The sequence below is a fragment of the Protopterus annectens genome, chromosome 2.part1 (genome assembly GCF_019279795.1).
Source record: "Protopterus annectens isolate FY-2018-M chromosome 2.part1, PAN1.0, whole genome shotgun sequence".
Classification (NCBI taxonomy): domain Eukaryota; kingdom Metazoa; phylum Chordata; order Ceratodontiformes; family Protopteridae; genus Protopterus; species Protopterus annectens.
In genome coordinates this window covers 1,699,006,954-1,699,032,115 of record NC_056729.1, presented here as the reverse complement: position 1 = coordinate 1,699,032,115, position 25,162 = coordinate 1,699,006,954, and the positions used below count along the sequence as shown (strand labels likewise).

At 41.5% G+C, this 25,162-nt stretch overlaps 1 protein-coding gene across 2 annotated transcripts in view; it reads right to left on the bottom strand.

The window, feature by feature from the left end:
* Positions 1 to 25,162, bottom strand: part of UBE4B (ubiquitination factor E4B) — a 2,592,778-nt gene that overhangs the window by 469,631 nt on the left and 2,097,985 nt on the right. For both annotated transcript variants that reach the window (XM_044063145.1, XM_044063144.1), the window contains one exon: positions 8,799 to 8,943. In XM_044063145.1, coding sequence (XP_043919080.1) covers positions 8,799 to 8,943 — 145 coding nt within the window. The remainder of the gene's footprint in view (positions 1 to 8,798; positions 8,944 to 25,162) is intronic.

The window sequence follows — 25,162 nt, the reverse complement described above, 5'->3', positions numbered from 1 at the left end:
GGGACAGGCAGTGAGAGCAGCAGGGATGGTATCCAGATTCGAAGATTTCTTAGAAGAATGTGACCTTAAGAAAATGTTTTCGAAAAGAGCATACCCTTTACCTCTGATTGATCAGATGATGGAAGAGGTACGTAACAAAAGAATAATAGGGCATTTTCAGCCTCTGATACAAGATAAACAAATTTATACAACCCCTGTAAGTGGCAACATGGATATTAGTTCTTGGAGAAATGAAAAGGACTGGAATGTTGCAAGTTTTTTAACAACATATTCCATAGATGCAGGAAGCATTAGGGAGATTATGTGTAAAAATTGGGCTATAATTCAACAAGACAATGAAGTAGTTAAGAAGTTAGGGCCAGCACTATCTATAACATACAGAAGAGGCCGTAACTTGAAAAATCTAGTAGAGAGACCTAAAAGAGTAGCAAGAGGCTAAACTGGTATGTTTAAATGTGGGAGGTGTGCCCAATGTAAACACATTAAGGTTACCAACAAGATTAATATTAGAGACAAGCCCTATTATATTTGGGGTAAACATACTTGTGATTTCCAAGGGGTAGTATATGGGGCTGTCTGCAACCAGTGCGAAGTTTATTACATTGGTAAAACCGAACGTAAGCTCAAGCAAAGAATATACGAGCATCAATATAGCATTGGTAGGCAGATTAGTACAGATGCCCTAGCAAGACATGTTATAGAATACCCAGATCACAAATTCAGTTTTATTGTTTTGCAAAAGGTATATCAAAATATTAGGGGAGGCCCATGGCAACTCAGACTGGAAGAAGCAGAGCTGGCGTGGCAGATTCGTACTATGGCTTATATTATGCCTGGGTTAAATGAGTACGTGTCTATAAAATGTTTACTCAAAATAAAAGCACTAGCTAGATAAACAAAAATAACAAGCCACATATAATATTTAGAAATATTGAGTGTGTGTAAATAAATTTATGTATATTTATATTTTTTCAATAATGATTTTAAAAGCTTTTTTATTAATTTTAATGTTAAAGTGTGTATATTATGGCCACAAGTTTTGCGTGGTTGTAATTTTTAATGGGGACATGGACTAGGTTAGTGGAAGGTTTAATGTTGAAGATTTAAGGATGTAGTTAAATCTAATGCAACATAAAAAATCTTTGGTTCAGCAGACACATAGGTATTTGTGTTTTGGCATTTAAATAATTGTTTTTAAATACTTAATTAATTAATTGCTTGATTGGATTTGCACTATGTATAAAAAGCAATCCCTGTCTACATGGAAGGCTATTTTGTATTTGTTTCGTTGGTCTGAAGAAGTTGGCTTATTTATTGCCAACGAAAGTGCTTACCAATAAAGGAGGTAGTCCCATAAGCTCGCTCACCTTTGTTGTTTTTACCAGTTTTGTCATTATTGGTTGATGCATTTTTGTTTCATTGCCTACTGGAAAAATGTTTAAACAATAAATTTAAAAAGCGCTCTAACTTAAGTCTAACAAGTGTGCTGTATTATACAAGGAATATAATTTAATACAATCAGGAAGATGAATCAAGGAATGCATACATGTATGCATGGATCTAAAAATGTGTTTGAAAACATCCCAGAGGAAAGTGTGAAAGGGTCAAAATCATGGGCAAATTTTAAGCTTTACTCTTGTTACCAAAGCAATGGATGAAGGTAAAACAGTTCACACCACATTACCTTGACCTGACCAAGCCTTTTGACACAATCCACTACTCAGGTGTAGTACAAAAGATGAATAATGTAGGAGCAAACACTTACATCACCAGCTGCATTGCCAACTTGGCTCACAGGATGCAGGAGATCAAAACAGGGAAAGAGACCAGTCACCAATGAAGTCCCCCAGGGTTCGGTGCTGAGAATTTTTCTGTTTGGCATATACAGCTAGAAAGTAAAAGGAAATACCAGAGAGCTTTGGCCAGCTAAGTTTGGGATGACTGCAAGCTAGGAGAAGTTATTGAAGCCGCAAATAATAACTGGTGTCAAAATCATGACAATGCCCTCTGAAAACTGATCCAATTGTTTGGCATTTGGGAACTTGTGCGTACAGTGACCTAACTTTTGACCAACATGTGCCCAGAGTCATAGGAAAGCCTTTCTATATTGCACAGCTTATAAACAAACTGATTGTGACTAGATCTAGAGATGCTGTTGTCCTCCTTTACAAAGCTTTCATTATGTCAAACATTTTGTATAATGCCCACTTTGGCATGTATCTGTCCAGCCCCATGCAACAATCTGAATACCTTCAGAGATACCTTACTAAAAGGATACAAGTCCTAAACAATAGGTCTTGCATGGACCACCTCAAAGATTTATTACTATGGTCAGTATCCTACAGAGTGCTTAGAGTGACATGTCTGACATACAAAGCATCCTCCGACATAATACAGATGGACCTATTGAACATCAGCAAGTCAAATGGCATCAGAAATGCTCACTCCAGGTATCTAAATTGAATGTTGTGGAGAGATGGATATACATCACAGAGGCTACCACTGTTCCGGAACAGACTATGCATAAAAATAAAGCAAAGCTCATCCATCCATATTCAAATGCAACTTGGATCTAAGGATGGGTAATAGAAAATGTACTCCAGGATTTCCCCTCATGCCACTAATGGATAGAGGCAGTTCCTAAATGCTGCATCTATTACATGGCCCCCTCAAATTATCTATGGTATGATCACAGTTGTTCTCACTAGGGCTAATATACAATTATCAGCCATGGGGATAGCTAAGACCAGTCAGAAAATGTTAATTCAAGCACCAAAAGGGAAATGGCTAAGCTAAAATGTCCTCCAAGTGGGCCTATGTTGAGGTAGCAAATAATTATAAAAAAATTACCCTTTTTAGTTCACTAAGTGCCCTTGTCACCCTCTACCCCCCCCCCCCCCCCCAGTCTTTAACAGCTTCCGGCACCTAGGCATATGCACTTGTGCAAAGAAATGTAAAATAAAAATGCTTAAATGGCAGACAAATATTATCGGCATCTACCTCTAAGCTCCAAACAACTTACAGACAAAATTCACAGATCTAAGATCACACATGCTTGAAACAGAATCTCTTCTCACATGTAGTCCAAAGAACACTTCCAGAGGAAAGCACAAACTCTAAATGAACTGAACAGGTGCACAATGGAACTCAATTTCAGAAGGTAACCTGCACTGACACAACACTGGAAAATATTTCATAAGTATAACCTTTTTAGGCAATTTGCCATTTCTACATTAGGTAAAGACATTTCTGAACCAAATTTTGGACTTGGTCAGAATTATAATCCCAAATTAATTTTTCCCAAAGCAAACCAGAAAGTTCCAGTCCAAGAAAGGCAACATAGCAAATGTGTGAGCATAAGCAGTACTTTCACTTTTTAAGACCCTGCTACATTTCTGCAGTAGAGAACAATTACTTGCTTTGTACAGCTTGAAACAATTCACATCACTGCAGCACTTCTACAGAAAAAAACTGTTATGTTTTATGAAGCTTTTTATATTATGTACAATGTCATATAATACGTGTGATGGACGGCGCAGTGGTGCAGCGGTTTGCATTGTCGCCTGACAGCAAGAGGTTCTCCAGTTCGATTCTCAGCTGGGATGCCTTCTGTGCAGAGTCTGCATGTCCCCCCTGTGTTCGTGTAGGTTTCCTCCTGGTGCTCCGGTTTCCTCGCATGATACACAGACATGTGTCTGGAGCGTTTCTCTCCAAGCCTCAGCTGAAAATTGGCTCATTCCAAGTCGGACTTTCCTGGTAAACAAATGTTAAATAAATAAATAAATCATGCATGACAGACCTTGGCCTTATCCTTGGCAACAGATTAATATTAAAGAAATAAGTATAATTTGCTGTCAGGACATATTTCCAATGATTAACAGAGTTAAGTTCAAGCACTTTCAGAATCAGTGATTGTGATATATGCACTGGCTCCTTTCTTCCTTGGCAACAGCAACAGAAACAAAATAAATAAAATCATGCACTCTGCCAGAAGATCTAGCTAAAAAGCTTATTGCTGTTCCATGGAAGCGGTTCATAGACATGTCTTACAAATGTTGGGAGCAGGGAAACTGAGACAGATACTTTGCAAAGGTTCAGTTCACTGAATGTCAATTTCCTGCCAGCTGTACAAACTCCAAGCTGAAGCAACCTCAGAGTTGATTAAATAGTGTGAGTGTACACTGCTAACAGTTCCCTTTCTACATAAAGAAAAAAACATTTTTAATTGTTTACACGAAGTGTCCATTCAAACTTATTTCATCTGAAATTCCATTCAGTCACTGTGCCTTCACATACACCACATGATTCCAGTGGAAGTCACATTTTCACTGCTAATACAGAACACACACACGCGCGCGTGCGTGCACCTTATTCTATACGACCCGATCTGTGATGGGTCCCCATCTTGATGGGTCTATGGCAACAGTTATCCTCTCTTCTATTCTAATATGGCATTTCTTCTCAGAAGCAACTCTGACTGCTTTCACCCATATCCTAGGCAGGCACACTGCACTAGGAAAATATACATAGTCCTTGAGCCTACAAGTCACCCCAATCACTGAGCAAGAACACGTTCCATATCTCAAGAAAAAACAACACTTATACTGTCAGAAGTAAAATACAATCACATACCTAAGTAAAGGGAATTCCAACAACAGGGAGATATGGGGTAAGGTATCTGTGATCCATTATGGAGGGATTCCCCTATAGCTCTATTGATACAGCAGTAATGTATCTGTTACAGCCAAGTCTTAGTGCATCTAAAAGTGACTTGAAATCGAAGCAGTGAATTCATCAAGTTGTAGGCATCCAGAGGAATAGCAAAAGATCAAAGGATCAGAAGGCGGGATCCTGAAGTACAGATGTAACAAGTAAGAACCGACTAAGAGTCACAGTTGAGAATCAGTAATGCTTGCTGAAAACTGATGACCAAGTGCTGAGGTCTTCCCTAAAAAGAAGATACAAGCCTAGTGGGATTAAACATGTCAACAAAGGGTAAATAAAGTTAAGTGGTAGCTGCAGGGATGTCTCCAATGGAGAAATTTCTGAGGCAAAGCACTGGAAGTGGCTATGCCTCTACAGTCGAGTAATTTCTGACTGCAGCATTTCCAAATGGGTGGTGAGCTGCCTGAAGGAAAAAGGCAATCCAGACAGCAAGCCACTTGGAAAGAGTTTGCTTGGTGACTTTCAACCCTTCCATCCCTACAACAATGGTGACAAATAGCTGTATGAATGTCCTAAACTCATGCAACTCTTTAAGGTAAAACATGAGCTGGTGGTACACATCCATGGTGTGAAGGGTCCTTTCTGTCCTGGTTTCTGCCTTGAGAGAGAAAACAGGGAAATAAATGGGCTCATACAAACCTCAGAAACCACTTCTGGGATAAAAACAGGGTTGGCCTGAAGGGACATCCAAAGCTTGTAAATGACCCAATATGGTTCCCTACATGAGAGCCTGCAGCTTTAAGATCTTGTAAGCACAGGTAATGATTACAAAAATTTCAACTATACAATATTCAAAAATAGCGAATCAGTGGACTCAACTGGAGCAAATGCTAGCCTGTCAATCATGACACTCAAAGGCATAGAGAGTAACGGTTTTTCAAATGTAAGTGGAGATGTAGAATTCCATTAAAGAGCTGCTTGACAAGTCAGTGCTGATGGGATATAAATCACCATGACAGACATTTTTTGTTGTACTGCCAGTTGCAACACAATCACAATTAGCCTGCAGAGCTGGCGAGATATATCCCCACGGTGATGCTGTCCAGAGCTGGTTTAGGGCCCTTAGCCACTGAATGAGAGCCAACATCTCCTTGACGATAATGTGCCGCCTCTTCTTTGAGGCTGATCAAGTCTCCTAGACGTCGGGGTCCTGAGAGAATGCTACCCAAGCAATGTCTAATGGATCTGCAGTGATGGTCTGATTAGAGTTCTCTTGTATAAACAGGATTCCCTAATTTAAGATGGCCTGATTGACCCACCACTGGAGATCTTTTGCTACAAAGGGGAGAATGCGAATCAACTGTTCTAGGGGGTATGCAATGATAAACGGAGAACAGAATTTCTACTCTGGAATGCGGAATTGATGTATCCATGGGGGCTGACACTCCAGCAACCTCCCACCCCAAAATATGCAACTGGACTCTCAGTCCTGCACCTGGAATGCTGACATTGCTGCTACTGAAAAAAGACGTTGCTGCTACTGAAGAAATGTAGGTCTTCCTCTGTGCTAAGGTACCTTTACCCTCTCAACATAATTCAGTCTCATAGCAAATGTAATGATGTCCAACACTCAGGCAAAATCCATCCAGAGCTTATCTAAATAAACCTATCCTGGTTTGTGATTTACTATGAAGTTGACTGGTAAGAGAAGTTTTATTTGAATTTATATTTTTTATCACTGTTTTTCACTGTTTGTAGAAATGAAGGGGTAGCTTGTAGACAGGAAGATTTACTTTCATTTATACTTTGTTTTATCTTTATTTTTCACTGTTAGTTATTAGAAAGGGATAGGATTTAGACAGGCAATCTCTAGCCATCCCAATGGGCCTAGTCAGCTATAAATTCACAAAGACTGCAGACAGGATAATCCAGAAGTTATCTAAAAAATCCTGTCTTGGTTTGTGATTTACTGTGGAGTTGACTGGTAAAACGTTTTATTTGAATTTACATTTTTTTATCACTTTTTCACTGTTTGTAGGAAGGAAGGGATAGCTTGTAGACAAGTAGATTTACTTTGATTTATATTTTCTTGTTTTTACCTTCAATTTTCACTGTTGGTTGTTAGAAAGGGATAGGTTTTAGGCAGGCAAGCTCTAGCCATCCCAGGGGGCCTAGTCAGCTATAAATTCAAACAGACTGCAGAGAGAACAATCCAGAGCTTATCTAAAGAATCCTATCCTAGTTTGTAATTTGTTGATCTTTACTGTTAAAAAGAAGTGTGACTGTGATTGATAGTGAGTAAAGGAATTGTAGCTTCTTGTCTGACTTTCAGAACTTGTACTGTCAGAACAACTTTACTGTACTTACTTTAGTATTTAGTTGTACATTGCTTGTATGATTTCTTTGTCATAGACGTTGATTTAAGTTATCTCTGAATTCTGTGGTTACTGACTTGATTATTCTTTTCTAATATTTTCATTTGATGCTGGATTCCTTAAATGAGTACGCAATTAATGATTTGTTAAAGCAAAAATATCTTGTACAGTGTAACAAATGTTTAACCCATTAACACCTATGTGGTATGGAAAGTCATACCTCTAGCAGCCTACGCACATCTTACATTCCAGACCATTTTCTGAAAAATAAACTTAAAAAACATAAGGTAAAGAAATATAAATGCAGAAACTTTGTGAACAAAAACGCTATTAAAACTGTACAAATAGCAATATTGTTGTCAGTAAGAAGTATTCTTTACAGTGATAGTGCGTTCATAGCCTTTTCCATAAAAAGTGTAACGTATTATAATGCACACAACAAATTATATATATTTTTTTCTAAACATTCACAAACAAAATTTTATGTCTTGAAGACTATACAACCTAGACAAATACTACTGAAACATTTTTATTAACCACACAAAAGCTTTCATATGACAAGAAATTCCTCTAAGTGCATGTTTACAGAGATATTTACAGAAATAAGAACATGTATGTTTAACTGTATAATTAGCCATAGAAATAAAAGTGGATAGCGCTCAACATGTGCAACTTACACTGCAAATATTAGACAATTTTCTTCAACAACATCTAAGATTTCACCTAATGCCATTCAACCGTTTGTAAGTCACTTGTTTTTTAAAGTATCAAGTACACATAGAAATATTATATGTTATATGGTATATGTTATGGTATATGTATATGTTATATGCTATGATATATGGGCTGGAGACAGTGGCATTGACAAAAAGGCAGGAGTCAGAGCTGGATGTGGCAGAGTTAAAGATGTTAAGATTTGCACTCGGTGTGACTAGGATGGATAGGATTAGGAATCAGTATATTAGAGGGTCAGCTCATGTTGGACAGTTTAGAGACAAAGCAAGAGAGACGAGATTGCGTTGGTTTGGACATGTGCTGAGGAGGGATGATGGGTATATTGGGAAAAAGATGCTAAGGATGGAGCTGCCAGGTAAGAGGAAAAGAGGAAAGCCTAAGATAAGGTTTATGGACGTGGTGAAAGAGGACATGCAGGCGGTTGGTGTGACAGAGCAAGATGCAGAGGACAGGAAGAAATGGAAAGAGATGATCCGCTGTGGCGACCCCTAACGGGAAAAGCCGAAAGATGATGATGAAGTACACATAGAAATATTGCTCATTTTCATAATTACTAACAGCTAGCAATATTTCCAGAATTATGTGATATAACCCACCATTTTCAGTGATTTGTCCAGTCTCCCACATTGGTGCTTCAAACCATACACCTCCATAAAATGTAGGTCTTAGTTATGAAAATATGTATAGTAAGTAGCAAACATTAACGTCTCCATTGCATGACATCCTAGACTAACAATGTTAGTGTCATTTTGTTAATAACTCTTTCCCTTTCTAATAATGTCCATTACTAGCCGGTAAGTCGCTTAGTTAAAGAAGCCAGAAGCAAAAATAATTCTGGTTACCATAAGGAGATACGGGTGTGAACTGGAAGTATACAAAAATGGCGTTTTAGAGTTGAGTGAGTTAAAAGTCAAGATTTGAGTAAAAACATGAAAAATTAACCACCTTCCTTTGCTCTATCAGTAATGATTTTTTCTCTTATCAACATTTCAGCAATAGCTGGCTGTTGTGTATACTCCTTACCCGAGGCAGTGATTCCCAATGCTCCTTACTCTTCATCTCCTCCTGTATCTCATGGATACGTTTAAGCGATTCAAGGCTTTCATCTAATAAGAATGTTGTGTCGTTTATCAACATATTAATGTAGCGGACAAACTGCTTTCCAGAGCTAGACGTGAAAGACAAATGCATTAACTTTAACATTTACAAAATCACAAGAAAATTTGCTTTTACAAATAGGATGTGCAATTCAAAATGAATGAGTTAATCAGTCACTGTACGGAAGGCTTGGCTATGACAGTCTCACCACAACATTAAAAGTAGCCGTACATACCAACAAAAAACAGATGTAGCTAATGCAAAGAGGTAGCAACACTGTAACCTGTAGTCACCTACTTTGGTGTCCCAGATCCTCATTCCACAGAAAATGTAAAGAATAGTTGTGTAAAATCTTACCATAACCATAGATGTCCTTCTCTTCCATGTTGTAGTATTCTTACTGTGGGATCCTCTACCTCAGGCGACCTGAATGTTGGCTCCTAAGCTTAAGCCTGGTTGCTGCCAGGTGCACGGGATGTCACATGCAGGGCCATAAACCAGGAGCCTTAAATGTGACGTCTGTGCACAAAGACCTCAGAACTAACTGCCCAGTTGGACAGTAGACTAAGAAGTACCAATGATGTCATCTAGACAGGGTAAATGCAGTGAAGGAGAATAGGTGGGTGGGAAGGAATACTGCAACATGGACGAGAAGGACATCTATGGGTATGGTAAGATTTTCCACAACTATTCAATGTCCTTCTATTCCCATGCTGCAGTACTCTTCCTGTGGCAGAGTACCAGAGCTCAAGTAGGAGGAAGGGTAGTGGAAGAAGCTGCAGATTTCCAGGAATCCGTGCAGGATTGCCCTTGCAAATCCTGCACTGGCTCTGGAGACATGGTCCAATTTGTAATGTTTGGTGAAGGTATGCACAGAGGACCATGTGGCTCTCTCAAGAATTGTAGTTGTGTCCAGGCCTTTGAGGAAGGCCCCAAAAGAAGCTACAGCTCCTGTAGTGTGTGCCTTGACCCCATGAGGTAAGTGTTTGCCATGGTAGGAATAACAGAAGGAGACAGTTTCCCTTATCCAGCACCAGATAGTTTATTTGGATACTGCCTTGCCCAGGGCCCTGGGGTGGAAGGACACAAAGAGCTGATTGGACTTTGACAGCTTTGGTTTTGTCCAAACAGAACCTTAATCGTCTGTGGACATCAAGGGTGTGGAGTATTCTCTCACTGTCATTCTGTGGGGAAGGAAAGAAGGTAAGCAAATGCACTGACTGAGGGACAGCTCACTGACCACTTTGGCCACGAAAGAGGGACTGGTGTGCAGGGTCACCCTATCTTTGTGGAAGATTCTATAGTGTGGGGATGCCATTAGTCCTTGTAATTCTAAAACCCTTCTGGCTGAGGTAAGGGCTACTAGTAGGACAGTTTTCCATGTGCACAACTGCAGAGAAGCAGAGCTAGCTGGCTCAAAAGGAGCAATTGTGAGTGTTTCTAGTACACAGTTTAGGTCCCAAGGTGGAGAAATAGGTTTCTTTCATGGCCTAAGGTGGAGTACCCCTTTTAAGAATAGTTTAACATCCAATCTGGAAAGTAGAGGTGGGTCCAGAGGTAAGCAGGCAGAAATGACAGATAAGTGGACCTTTACTGATGAATATGAAAGGTCTGACTTTATGAGCTCACACACATAGGTTAAGACTAGAGGAACATCCACCTGGAAGAGGTCCCTTTGGAGACACCATTTGGAGAACCTTTTCCATTTGGAAACATAGGACCTCCTGGTATTGGGTTTCCTGGCCTCCTACAGGATAGATGGCATGTTTTCTGTGTAGCGGTGTCTGAAGGGGATCAAACGTTTATCACACAGAGGGTTAAGCAGAGCATCTCCAGGTGTGGATGAATGAGAGATCCCTTCTGTTGTGTGAGCAGATCCACCTTGTGAGGCAATTTGTGGTGATTGCCCTTGGCAAGAGATTGAAGAAGGGAGAACCAATGCTGCCTTGGTCAATAGGGGGTCACCAGCAAGATTCTTGGCTTGTCCCTCCTGATTTTTAGAAGGACTTTCTGAATGAGTGGGAAAGGAAGGAAGGCATAAAGGAACATTCCCTTCCAAGAGATGGAGAAGGCGTCTGCTCTCCAGGCTAGTGGGGAGGGATCCTTGGAGCAGAAAAGCTGCAATTGCCTGTTCTGGGGGAAGGCAAAGAAATCTATTTGAGGTGTGCCCCATTGGTGGACAATGTCTAAGAACACATCTCTGTGCAACATCCACTCATGATGCAGACAGAATGATCTGCTGAGGGCATCCACCTGACAGTTGTCCTGGGATGGAATATGGACAGCCTGCAGTGATATGTTGTTCTGAGAGACTAACTCCCAAGCTTGCACTGCTAGCCTGCAAAGCAGGTAAGACCTGACCCCCCCCCCCATTTGTTGATGTACCACATCACAGTTGTTTGTCTGTGAAGATTTGTAGGGGACCTGTTTGCATAAGAGGGAGAAAAGCCTGCAGAGCTGGGAGGACCGCAATCATCTCCCTTATGTTGACATGCTTTTTCTGGATGGAGGGCTCCCACAGGGCCTGCATCTTGAGGCTGTTCACGGTTGCTCCCCACCGCCTGTGTATGTGGACTGTACTGGACTGGTGGGTTGCAGGAGTAGGCCTGGGTTCTGTTGTACTTGCTGGATCCACCACCTCTGTTCTGTCTTCACGCATGGTAAAAAGGGTACCTGAATGTCCAGGGGATGGCTGTGTTGTGACCAACTTGCAGCATAGGAATTGTGGCTGTCATGAGGTCTAGGAAGAGCATGAACTACCTGGCTGAGAGGTGGGTGACCAGAAGGAGGTTCTGGAAGTGGTTGACAAGGAAGGAAGGCCTTTATCAAGTCGGTCCTTATTCTGCAGCCCAGGAAAGTTTTGTCCTGTGCTGGAGTGAGGGACGATTTTGCTAGGTTGAGGGTGAATCTCAATCTCTGGAGCAGGGACATGGAGAATAGACGATGACTCCTGAGGTTCTAACTTCCTCTTCTGCTAGAATGAAGATGTCATCCAGGTAGGGACAGATTTGAATGCCCTTTGTTCTGCAGTAGGCTACTGCTGGGGCTAGTGGATAAACCAAAGGGCAAGGCAGTAAACTGAAAGTGTGAAGAGGGTCCAGAAAAACGCAAACATGTCCTGTAGTTTGGGTGGATGGGAATATGGAGATATGCCTCCTTCAAGTCCAAAGTGGCCATGAAAGCTTTGGGTTGTAGTAGTGGAAGATGGCTTTGAAGTGAAAGCATTCTTAAGGAAGGGACCTTCAGAAAGAGATTTAGGAAGGACAGATCTAGGATGGGCCTCCAAGGGCTGTCCTTTTTTGGCACCAGGAATAACCTGGAGTAAAACACTCTCCCTTCTTGCCCTGGGAGAACGGTTTCTATGGTCCCCTGGGTGAGTAGTTCTTAGATGACCTGAGGGATTAGGTGAAACTGTTTTTTGGGAGAGAAGGGGATGCCTTGTGGCATGGGTTTTTCCTGCCAGGACATGAAGTATCCTTTTCCCACTATTGCCAGAATCCATCGATCTGAAGTGACTTTTTTCCATAGGGGAATACAGTGCAAGAGCCTGGAAGAGAGGGAAAGATGGCTGAGGCAGTCACACATTACTGTTTCTGTTTTGAAAGGGCTGCCTGGTGGCAGGCTGAGGAGGGGCTGTTCTTGGGAAGGGTGTCTTCCTGGGCCCTTTTCTGTGCCTAGAAGTGGTGCAGGAGGCTGGAGCAAGGGCTATTCTGACAAAGAAAGTTTTTGCAGGGTAATTCCTGTAATATTTATGAATTGGAGAGACCAGTGAATGTTTTAGGTCCTGGAGCTCCTTACTTTTTTCCCCTGGATGCTTTTAAACAGTTCAGCAGAGATTGTTTTCTGAACAGGAATTTGTTGTCCAGAGGTGCGTCCAATATCTTGGTTTTAAAATCTTCAGGAAGGGGCTGTAGCCTGAGCCAGGAGTACCTGTGCACAACAGAAGCTGAAGCTGCAGACATAGCAGAGGCCTCAGCTGCATCATAGCATGTTTTTGAAACATTTGCCTAATGTGGAAACTGTAGCGGTCTGGTATTTTCTCAGTTACCCTGCTCTTCTTGTGCTTCCAGCACTAGTTTCTAGGAACCTAAAGGACCTTCTCCAAATACCAGCGGTTCACCTCACAGCCTTAATTCCCTGCAACCTTCTCTCAAGGAAACAAGAAAAGTATGTTTGCTGAATAATTCCTGCCAGTAATACTTTCTACTATTGTACCACTGCTACAGGTGTTAAAACACGTCCTGAGCCAGGACAGCCAGCAGCCTCTACCCCCTCTCTTTTTGTATCTTAACACCCACTCCTCCCTATCCTCCATAGTAACCCCTTTTTTCTAGCACTCACTCCTCCCCAGTTTTACTCCAGCTAACTCCTGCTCATATCTACCTACAATACAAGACCTGTCCACTAGGTGGCACCCTTATCCCAGCCTCATCTCCTGCTTATCCTCTGTTATTCTTGGCTACTTACCTTAATATTTCTGTAGTCCCAGACCAGCTATTTTTCCTCTAACTTCACCCTTTACTACTACTGTCTACAACTACCTTTTCTAGGCTCACTTATCACTGTTTTTACCCACTTCTGACTTATCCAACTTACCTTCTGTAGTCAGTACTGCTGATTGTTTCTTCTCTAGCTGCTTCAGTACCTGTCTTCTGCTCAAGAACTTAGGTCCTTCTCACCACTCTACTGCCTGTCACTCTCCCTGTCCCTTGTTTCCTATCTGTTTCAGCCCTTGCCATTCCTACTTCTCTTCCATCCTATACCATTTTCACGTCTTGCAAGATGTCCAATTGTCTTCTCTGAAGTTGTCCGTCTCTTACCCCTCCTACCTGTACCTGTTCTTCCCCTTACTCCCCTCTCCCCTTTCCACCTTTATCCTCTGGACTCCCATAAATACCCTGGGTTTTGTGGGGCACCATCTTTAGCAATCGGGATAAGCCCTGGCTGCTGTCTGCTCCTCTCCCAGCGTCTATTGCCTGTGGTTTGTAGTGATTTTGCTTGCTGTTGTTCATCATTCCAAATGTTGTATTTATGTGGTAACTGTGTGCCTAATAAAGTACAGTTTTGTACCTACCATAAATGTAGATGTTCGAGTGCTAACACAGCTGCAGTCATAACAGATGGGTTATCCTGCCATCAGGCGGGTCCTCGGTCGGCCGAATTCCAAAGTCTAGGTCCGGCGTCAGATGTCGTCGCTTCTTCCCTGACGTCAGTGCGGCAGGGGTATAAAAGAACCAGCCGACGCCATTTTCTTCAGTTTTTCTTGCCCCAGATGTCAGGTGCCACCAGAAGGAAGGCAAAACATAAATTTATGTAATAATGCAATGCAATATAATCAAAAAACAGTAGTTGCAAGCAAATACACCATAAAAGAATACCACAATCAGGTTGTATGAGGAGGTGTTAGCCATTAGGCCTGTCCCAAGAGGGGAAGGAGGGAGGGAAACCTGGACTGCAGCTGTATTAGCACTCGAACATCTACATTTATGGTAGGTACAAAACTGTACTATGTTCATCGTGCATACAGCTGCAGTCATAACAGATGGGTAGAATCCCAAAGCTAAAAAGGGGTGGTAGGCACTAAGTGGAACTAGGAGGAGCAAGGATGCCCTGCAAGACTGCAGTGGCAAAGCCCGCTCTAGATTTGGAGTATAATGGTAGGTGATAGTACTTGGAGAAAGTATGCACAGAACTCCAAGTGGCTGCTTCCAAAATATCCTTGGTAGGAACCCCCCTGAGGAAAGCTGCAGAGGTAGCTGTGGCCCTTGTGGAGTGAAATCTGATGCTTGTAGGTACAGTTTTACCATGAAAAGAATAACAAAAGCGTATGCAGTGGGCTATCCATTTTGAGATTGTCTGTTTGGAAATAGCCTTCCCTTGAGCACCTGTAGCATAGGACACAAAGAGTTGCTCTGATTTTCTGAATGGCTTTGTCCTGTCCAAGTAATAACGAAGCTGTCTGTGAATGTCCAAGGAATGTAGTAGTCTCTCCCCTTTGTTTTGTGGATTAGGGTAAAAGGTAGGTAAGTGGATAGCCTGATTCAAGGCTACACTGGATACTACCTTTGGCATAAAGGAAGGGTTGGTTCGTAAGGAAACTCTGTCCTGATGGAAAATGATGAAAGGCTGCACAGCCATGAGGGCTTGTAGTTCCGAAACCCTGCGTGCTGAGGTGATAGCCAGAAGGAAGGCTGTTTTCCATGACAAAAATTGCAGTTCTGTTGAAGCAGCTGGCTCAAGTGGAGGCAGGGTCAGTTTTTCTAGAATTAAATTGAGGTCCCAAGCAGGTACTGGTTGCTTACTTGGGGGTTTTATATTCTTAGCCCCTCTGAGGAACTGTCTTAAGAGAGGATGAGAGAATAAAGGAGGATAAGTGTTGTATTGAGCAGAAATGGCTGAGGCATGGATTTTGATGGAGGAGAATGAAAGTCCACTGCTTAGCATCTCAGCTAGGTACTGTAATTATTTGAGGTAAATTCAGTATTCCAGGATTCTGTCCCTTTTTCTGATTCCAGGCACAAAACCGTTTCCATTTTGCGGAGTAGGCTTTTCTAGTAGAAGGCCTTCTGGCCTCCAAAATGACATCCTGCACCTCCTTGGAGAGGAGGGTCTGTTGTGAATTTAAGGAATCCTCCATGCGGCTAGATTGAGTGTTTTCAGCTGACTGTGAAGAGTTTTGAAGTTGTGCTGGGTCAACAGAAGAGGCATTAGAGGCAGGATCCATGGCGGGGAATGCGTCAGGCTCCTCAGGAGTGGGTACCAGTGTTGTCTTGGCCAGTCTGGAGCAATGAGAATCATCTTTGGTCTGTCTGCTCTGGCTTTTAATAGAACTTTGGGCAGCAGAGGAAGAGGTGGAAAGGCATAAACTGTCATTGTTGTCCAACTGAAAGAAAGTGCGTCCACTTTCCAGGCCTGTGGATGATAGGTCCTTGAGCAGAATTTTGTCAATTGGTAATTTCTGTGGGTAGCAAAGAGATCTATATCTGGCCTTCCCCATGCTTGAATTATCTTTGCAAAAACTTGAGGATGCAACTTCCATTCGTGTGGATCTGTCATATTTCTGCTTAGGTTGTCTGCCAGCGTGTTTTCCTTGCCTGGCAGGAATTGTGCTTGAAGTTGGATTTGTAATTCCAGAGCCATGTTCCAAAGAGACATGGCCAACCTGCACAGGGGATATGAATGGGTTCCTCCATGTTTGTTTATGTACCACATCACTGTGGTGTTGTCTTGTCCTTATCAATAGCTGGCCTGGATGCAGTAGGTCTTTGAAAGCCATAATAGCATTTTTTACTGCTAGCATTTCCTACTGATTGATGTGTAGGTGCTTTTCTTTTTGGGACCATTTGCCCTGAATGCACCGATCTGTCATGTGCGCCCCCCAGGCGTAGTCCGAGGCATCTGTTGTGATGACTTGATTTGCTTGAGGCTTGCAGAATGGGAGACCTGTGTTTCTTTGGCATGCTTGAGCCCACCACAGAAATTCCTTTTGAAGACATGGAATCAGTGGTATTATTGTTTCCAAACTGTGGCTGTGTTGAGACCATAGGTTTTTCAGGTACCACTGAAGTTTCCTCATATGCAGCTTTGCACATGGGATTAGTAGGATGCAAGATGCCATGCATCCCAGAGCCTGCAGGATTTTCCTTGCAGTCAGCCTGGTGAAATTTGCTAGTTTTCTGAAGTATTGAGTTAGTTGCCCCTGTTTCTCTGGCGTGAGGTAGGCCATCTGGGTGTTTGTGTCCAAGTTGGCACCCAGGAAAATTATTGTTTGAGAGGGTATTAGCCTTGATTTCTTTTTGTTGACTGTGAATCCCAGAGAATTCAACAACATTATTACAAAAGCCAGATGTTTCAGAAGTATGTGCTTGCTGTCCGCTTGGATCAGGCAGTCGTCCAAATATGGGTATATTTGTATCCCTTGAAGTCTGCAGTAGGCAATTACTGATGCCAGGCATTTCGTGAATACTCTGGGCGCAGTAGATAAGCCAAAGGGCAATGCAGAGAACTGATAATGGGTTGAACCTGCAAGAAATTTGAGGTATCTTCTGCAATCTTGTCTGATTGGGACATGCAGGTATGCCTCCTTGAGGTCCAATGTTACCAGCCAAGACTCCTTGCCCAGCATGGGAAGAAGCTGCTGTAATGTGAGCATCTTGAATTTTGGCATGAGTAAAAATGTGTTTAGGATGGATAGGTCCAAAATAGGTCTCCAATCTTTTCCCTTCCTTGGTACCAGGAATAGTCTGGAGTAAAAACCTTGACCTTGTTCTTGTGTAGGTACCTCTTGAATAGCTTTCATGTCCATGAGATCTGAAATTTGTTTTTGTGCCTCTGCCCTTTCATTGTGTGGCAGGCTTGGCATGCCTCTCATTTTTGGAAGGGTGTGAAAATGGAATCTGTAGCCTCTGTTTATAATGTCCAGGATCCATTTGTCTTTTGTGACAATATGCCAATTTTTTGAAAATAATGCCAGTTTTCCGCCTAAAGGTGCTTCCATTTGAGCCTTGCTTGGCATGCAAAGGGGAAAGTCATTGGGTCTGCTTTCTGAATGGCTGTGAACTATCCTCACCACCTCTTTGTGTAGGAGCTTGCCATTGTCTGCCTCTAAACGATCCGTGAGATTGCCCTCTGCCCCTCGGGTGCCTGTATCTACCTCTTTGGGGTCTGTCCGTGGCTGGAAAGGACCAATTTTTTTGAAGGCCAATTTCTACTGAAACGTGGAGGTTGTACCTGTAGGAAATCTTTCACTGTTTGCATTGATTTAGCCTTTTCCTCCATTTTCTTTAATACCTCCTCAGCTTTAACACCAAATAATACATCTTTTTGCAGAGGGGCATCTAGTAATTTAGCTTTGACCTGATCTGGTAAGGTTTGCTCTTTGAGCCAGGCATGTCTACGTATGACTGATCCTGTAACAGCAGCTCTACATGAGGCCTCTAAAGCATCAAAACCACATTGCAAGGTATGTTTACCCACTTGTTCTGCACTATGCATCAAATCCTGCAACTCCTTCAAGTCTGGTTGTTCAGGTTGTGACATTTTGCTTCTTAACTGTGATAACAGAAACTGTTCGTACTTTAACATATGGATCTGGCAGTTTAATGCCCTCATGGTTAAGGTGGCCGAGGTGTATACCTTTTTCCCCCACCTTTCTAAAGCTCTGGAATCTCTTTCTGAAGGTAATGGATTTTTAGCAGTGGAGGCCTTAATTCCCTTGGGGCCCTGTGAGATAGTTTCTGGGTCAGCCGCATGGCTTTTGTATAGGAATTGGTGTGAGTCAGGAACCCGGTAATACCTGTCAGGCTTGACTGGGGCTGGAGGTAAAGAGTCTGGGTTAAGGCAGGCCTCCGAATACACATCATCTAGAATGTCTAAGACAGGAGGTATAGCCAGAGGCCTGTGCTGAGGGAGCGAGAGAAAATCCCTAAGCCTTTTCTTGGAGTCTGAGTACTCTTGGCCTTCCCAGTGGAAGTGTTCCCTCAAGGTATGCAAGGTTTCCCCAAAAGAGTAATCCTCAGGGGGGGAGACAGAGGGAATGGACTCCTCTGCATCAAAATCCTCAAAAGGGGAGTATGAATGTTCCTGGTCATCAGAATGCTCTGAAGTAATGGAGGCCTGGTCCGAGGAGGGGGATTCTTCCTCCACTCTGGGCCTTTTGTCCAGGGGGGGTTGAGAACCCCTGATAAGAGTAATCAAATCCTCAGCCATTTTGAGCATCTGCTTTTTAGGCATGGGGCCTTGAGAAGGGCCCTGTGGAGCTTGTCTCTTAGTATGCATGGCTGCTTTAGACTTAGTGAAAGCCTTGATGGAAAAAGAAGAGGAAGGCCTGAAGACACCTTGAGATTTGGCAGACCTGTCTAAACTCTAAGTTTCACCGTCAAGAGTGGCTTCGGTATCGGTAGTCGGGGTGTGGGCTGAAGAGCCTGCGACCTCGGGTACAGTAGACACCGCCAATGAAGTGTCGTCGGTAGTCAGGGGCTGCGTAGGCGCCTCACTGAGAACCGGACCACCTGTAGTCGGCTTTGGCGGGTGTCGGTAGAAGCCGCGGACCTCGTATGTCGGTCCTTATCTTTGCGTCTTTTACTCAAAACTGGAGTCGGAGTATCCGACGACATAATGTAATTAAATTTTTTGCCAAAATAGTGTTGGGCAAACTCCGCCCGATGCTTAATGGTGCGTCTGTTGAATGTAGCACAAAAACGACAGGCCGAGACGTCGTGGTCTTGGCCTAAGCAAGGAATGCAGAGGGAATGAAAATCCTTATGCGGTATTTGCTTCCCACATGAAATGCAATTATTAACTTTGTCTGACATCGGTCTGAGGCAAGAAAAGTTTCCCCAATGGGGTACTTAGCTTTCAAGAAGACTTCGGTTGCAAAATATTCGTAATCTCAGGAGCTGACAGACCGGCACTTGCGAACTGCTTCTGCTTCGGGCACCGCGCGGCAAGAAAGACTGAAGAAAATGGTGTCGGTTGGTTCTTTTATACCCCTGTTGCACTGACGTCAGGGAAGAAGCGATGACAACCGACGCCGGACCTAGACTTTGGAATTTGGCCGACCGAGGACCCACCTGACGGCAGGAAAACCCATCTGTTATGACTGCAGCTGTATGCACGATGAACATCAGGCCACATATGACTGTCAACAAAATGAGTTGTCAGTGAAATGAACTTTCAGTGAATTGGTCTTGCTGATTTGGTTGTCAATGAAATGAAGGTAACCAATATTATATATATATATATATATATATATATATATATATATATATATATATATATATATATAAATACATATATATAAAAAGGTCTGTTAATATTTACACACAACAAACATTTTACCTGAAACAGTGCAATGCTCTGTCAGAAAGTCAGATACTTCCCAGTCTCTCTTTTATATTCATATCTACTGGTTGTAGCACATGAACACAATCATACAATAACCATTTGGTGTTACTGTACCAAACAGAGGTTACAACTGTGCATTACAAACATATAGCTGGGTCCCATTTTAAAACATCTGTCCCATTCCACAACTCATACTTTCATGCTTGCAAAAACCATTCCTGGGTCACTTACTAAAGAAAGTAAATAGCTTCTTTTGGGTGAATGACAGTCAAATGATGTGCAACCATCAACTTTTGCTTTTCTACATTTACACCATGTTATTCACACTCATCTTGCATGCTCATATGACTGAGGTTATCCACCATCTACATGGAGCTAAAATGTTCCATTTCCTCAACATTATCATTTAGATGTGGCAGTTCTTTCAACTTGGCCTTTGCTGCCCCTACATTTGTAAGTCTCTGCATGCTCTTCAAAAACACCTTCAGAACATCATTTGCATTTAATTTCCCTCCTAATGCATTCCTTAATTTACTCCAATAACTGTGCCGTCTGCTACAGTGTAATGTCAGAAAAATCAAGACCAATCAAGACTGTCATACATCTACTGTACATCCCTATGCTGGCTGCCACAAATGCCACACAACTTGCTCACTCTCATAGCATTACACACAAACTGTACAAGAATTATGCAAAGTTTACCACATTTCCAGTCTTCTAAAGATGAAAACAAATGATACACATTCAGTTCAAAGTGGCGTCTTAATTCATTTGGTTCATATCACTATCTTTAATTTGATAATAATCTAAAAATACCTGGTCCTTCCTCAACATCAAGCACTCCACTCAACTTTACATTCTTTATTCTCTTGTCTTATCTTCCAAAGTTAAGTGCTTCTCCATTTATACCACTACACAAATGCCTGGTCTACTCTATCACATATGTAAAAAGCTACAATAACAAAAATTTAGCTGTTCTTTCATAACAGAAAAGGTGATGTTAACTAATCTACACTACATGTAATTAATTCAGTGAACTTTTAAAGTAAAATAAGTTACACTGTACTTGCCCTTTTCATTAAATATGCAAGGTTTAAAAACTATGAAATTGTATAGAATGTACATTTGTTACTGTGTGAATGTACTGCAGTTTGAAAGTTAAGCTAATTCTGCAGTGCACACTCCTGCAGTGCTTAAAGCCTAATATTCCTTGAAGATGGTATTTTAGATCAAAGGATATCTTATTTTTGATTATCCCTCTAAGATGTACCAAACTGTGGAAACACGAAAGTATCCTCCAGTATTCCAAAACACAAAAAGTACAGTTGTGTACACTTACCATAAATGTAGATGTTCAAGTGTATTCACTGTTGCAGTCATTACATTTGGGTTATCTGCCTGCAGGTAGCCCTCAGCCAGCCTGAATATCAAAGTCTTGGATTCCTGTGTTGGACACTGTCTCTTCTTCCATGACGTCAGGTCGTCAGGGGTATAAAACATGCAGCCGATGCCATTACATCAGTTTTTCTTGCCCCAGATGTCAGGAGCCCCCATAATGGAAAGCAATTATATGTTAGGTTACACCTCCAACAAATGCAAATACACCAGAAAGCTGAAATACACTAAACATGAAGAAAAGTATAGTCAAGAGAAGGCAGGGGACTGGAGGGAGGGTAACCAGGACTGCAACAGTGAATACACTCGAACATCTACATTTATGGTAAGTGTACACAACTGTACTATATTCTTCATGTTTCACTGTTGCAGTCATTACATTTGGGTCAATTCCCAAAGCTAAGGAAGTGAGGAGGAAGTTAGAGAGCATTAGGACCAGCTATTAAGCCCTGCAAGACTGCAGTGGCAAAACCAGCTCTGGATTTAGAAAAAATAGGCATGTGGTAATGCTTGGTGAAGGTATGTACAGAGCTCCAAGTAGCAGCTTCTAGGATGTCCCTGGTAGGGACACCTCTGAGAAAGGCTGTAGAGGCAGATGCAGCCCTGGTGGAATGTGATCTTATCCCCTTGTGGGGTAGGTTTTCCATGGTGCTTATAGCAAAAATTAATGCAATGGGCTATCCATTTGGAAATGGTTTGCTTTGAAATGGCCTTCCCCTCTGCCCCTGCAGCAAAGTCAACTAGCAGCTGTTCAGATTTTCTGAGAGGCTTAGTCCTGTCCAAATAAAATCTAAGTTGCCTGTGCACGTCCAAAGAGTGCAGTATTCATTCTCCTTTGTTTTATGGATTTGGGAATGCAAGAGGCCAAGAACCCCAGGGCTTGCAGGATTTTCCTTGCAGATAGCTGGGTCTTTGGGGCCAGTAGTTTGAAGTAGGCTGTCAAATAAACTTGTTTCTCTGTTGTGAGGTAAGCCATCTGGGAAGTTGTGTTCAAGCTTGCTCCCAGGAATACAATTTGTTGGCAGGTTACAAGATGAGATTTCTTTTTGTTCATGGTGTACCCCACTGAGGTTAGAAGTTTCTTTACAAATGCCAGATGTTTTAGTAGCATGTCCTGGCTTTCTGCCTAAATTAGGCAATCGTCCAGGTATGGGTATATTTGAATATTTCTTTACCTGCAAAATGCAATGACTGGAGCTAGACACTTTGTGAATACCCTGGGCGCAGTAGATAAGCCAAAGGGAAGTGCAGAGAACCGATAGTGCATGCAGCCTGCTCTGAAGGGTAGGTATTTCCTGCAAGATAGTGCATTGAGCCTGCTCTGAAGGGTAGGTATTTCCTGCAAGATAACCTTATAGGGATGTGCAGGTACACTTCCTTAAGTCTAAGGTTGCCAACCAGACATCTTTCCCTAGCAAAGGAAGCAGCTGTTGAAGTGTTAGCATTTTGAATTTTGAGATTACCAAAAAGGTGTTTACAGAATAGAGAGGTCCAGGATAGGACGCCAGGAGCAGTCTTTTGTGGGTACCAGGAAAAGTCTTGAGTAAAAACCTTGTCCCATTTCTTCTGCTGGGACAGGCTGAATAGCCCTGATACTTAGAAGAGAGCGAACCTGCTGTTGAGCCTCTGCCCACTGATTTGGGGGCCTGTCTGGACAACCGTTTGGGGTTGGTAAGGTGTGGAAGTGGAATCTGTATCCTTGGAAAACTATATTTAAAACCCATTTGTCCTGGGCAATGAGTTCCCAGTTTTTTGCATGCAGGGCGATCTTTCCCCTAAGGGAGCAGGCAGTTGAGCAGGGCTTGGAAGGTTTAAGGTTAAGTCATTGTGACATTTTTCCATAGGGGGGTGTCTTACTACTTCCAGCTTTTTAAGTGGGAGCCACCCACTGCTTAGGCCTGTGAGTACCTTGAGACTGTAGCCTAGGTGGTCTGCTGTTCCTGGGTTTGGACTGAGAAGGCCTGGAAGAGACAGGAAAGGCTTAAAGGGCCCATTTTAAATTTCCTTCCCCAAAAGGGTTAAAAAAGGGGGTTTTTTTTTTCCCAATTTATTAACCAAAAAACCTTAAAAAAACAAATTTTTTTTGGCCCCTTTGGTAAAACCTTCCTTTTTTCACATTTTTTTTGTAAAAAAAAGCTACCAATTTTTTAACAAAAAATTTAAAAAGTTTTTTGGTTCCCTTTTTTTTTTTTTTTTTTTTTTTTTTTTTTTTTTTTTTTTTTTTTTTTTTTTTTTTTTTTTTTTTTTTTTTTTTTTTTTTTTTTTTTTTTTTTTTTTTTTTTTTTTTTTTTTTTTTTTTTTTTTTTTTTTAAAAACAGAAAAGAATGATGAACTAAACACTTGTAATTTAATTATAACCAAAAAAAATAAGAACCAACTTGCCCTTTTCTTAAATTTGCAATTTTAAATTAAAATTGTTGAATTAAATTTTTCGGGAAGTCCCTGGGGGAAAAATTTAACTTCCCTTAAGTCAATTGCCAAACCCAAATTTTCCTTTGAAAGGAAGGATTTTGAAAAGGTTACTTTTTTTTAAATTTTTAAGATTCCCAAAAAAGGGGGAAAATGGGAACCCCGGGATAACCCAAAAAGTCTTTTGTTACCAAAAAATTTTCTTGAAAAAACCCCTTTGGGTCCCATTTTTTCTGGGCAGGTAATAGCCCCTAAATATTAAAGGGAAAACCTGTGTTGACCTTTTCCCATAAATTTGGGGTTCTGACCAAACCGCTTGGGGGGGTAAGGGTTGGAAAAGGGAATTTTTTTATTCCCTTAAAAAAATTTTTAAAACCCAAAAGGCCGGGGAAATACCTTTTTCATGGGGGAAAATTTTCCCCAAGGGAAAAGGCGGGGGCGGGGAAAAAAATGGTTTGGAAATTTTAAAAAATTAAAGGTAAAAATTGTACTTTTCCTTTTATTTTGGTCTTATTTTCCTTCCAAAAGCAAAAGGGGGGGGAATTTGGGCCCTTGGGCCAGACGTAAGCCTATGGCCCGCCCCGGGGTTTTGGCTGGGAACCCGGGAAGGGAGACGGGAAAGGGAAATTTTGGGAAGGCCCGGGAAACCCCCCCTAAAAAAGGCTGAAGGAAATCCCCCTTTGGGGGATATTTACCTTTTTTTTCCATTTTTTAAAAAAATTTGCGGGGTTTCCAAAAGGGTTTGTTTAAAGGGCCCCCCCCCAGAAATTAAGTTTCAGTTTTCGGGAAGGCCCTTAAAAAAATTTTCCTGTAAAACCCCAAAAGTGCAGACCCTTTGAAGGATTTAAAAGGGGCCAAAACCCATTGCAAAAGTAGGGGGTTTTCCAAATTTTTTGGAATGGCTTAAATTTTGTTTTTTCGGTTTAGGAACCATCAATTTTGTTTAAAGTTGTCCCAAAAAAATTTGGGGCAAAAATAACTTTTTTAGGGGAAACGGGATTTTAAAGGGTTTTTTTAAAACCCAAAATTTTTAAATACCTTTTCCTCTTTCGGCCCTTGGAATCCCCTATAAAATATTTTTGGAAAAGTACACCCTTAAGCCTTTTGTCCCTTTAAATGGCCGGGGTCGGGGTAGGATTCTTGAAGAGGTTTTTAGATGGCATTCCTGTTAAACAGGTTTTCCAAGCCTTGGGAGGTGGGGTTTTCTGTTTTGGGTTCCAAAACATTTTCCCTTAGAAAGGGAAAAGAAAAGGCCTGTTTAAGGGTTTTAAGTTTTTAATTTTTTTCCAAAATTTTTTGGGAAAAATAATTAAGAGGGGTTTTTTAACCAAAAAGGGAAAAAACCTTTAATTTTTTGTAATTAATATATATTAAAAAAATTTTATTATATTTGGGGTTGTTAATTTTTTAAAAAGGGTTAATAATTGTATTTAAAATATATTTAAAAATTTTTTAATATTCCCCCATTTTTTTTTAATATTTTTAACAAAGTTAATTTAATTTAATTAATATTTAATTTTTATATTTTATATTCCACTTTTTGGGAATACCCCCCAGTTAATTTAATTACCAGGGGGTTTTTTTTTACAAACCGGGAAAAAAAAACCCCAAAATTCAAACCAATGCCAAAAGGGGGTTAC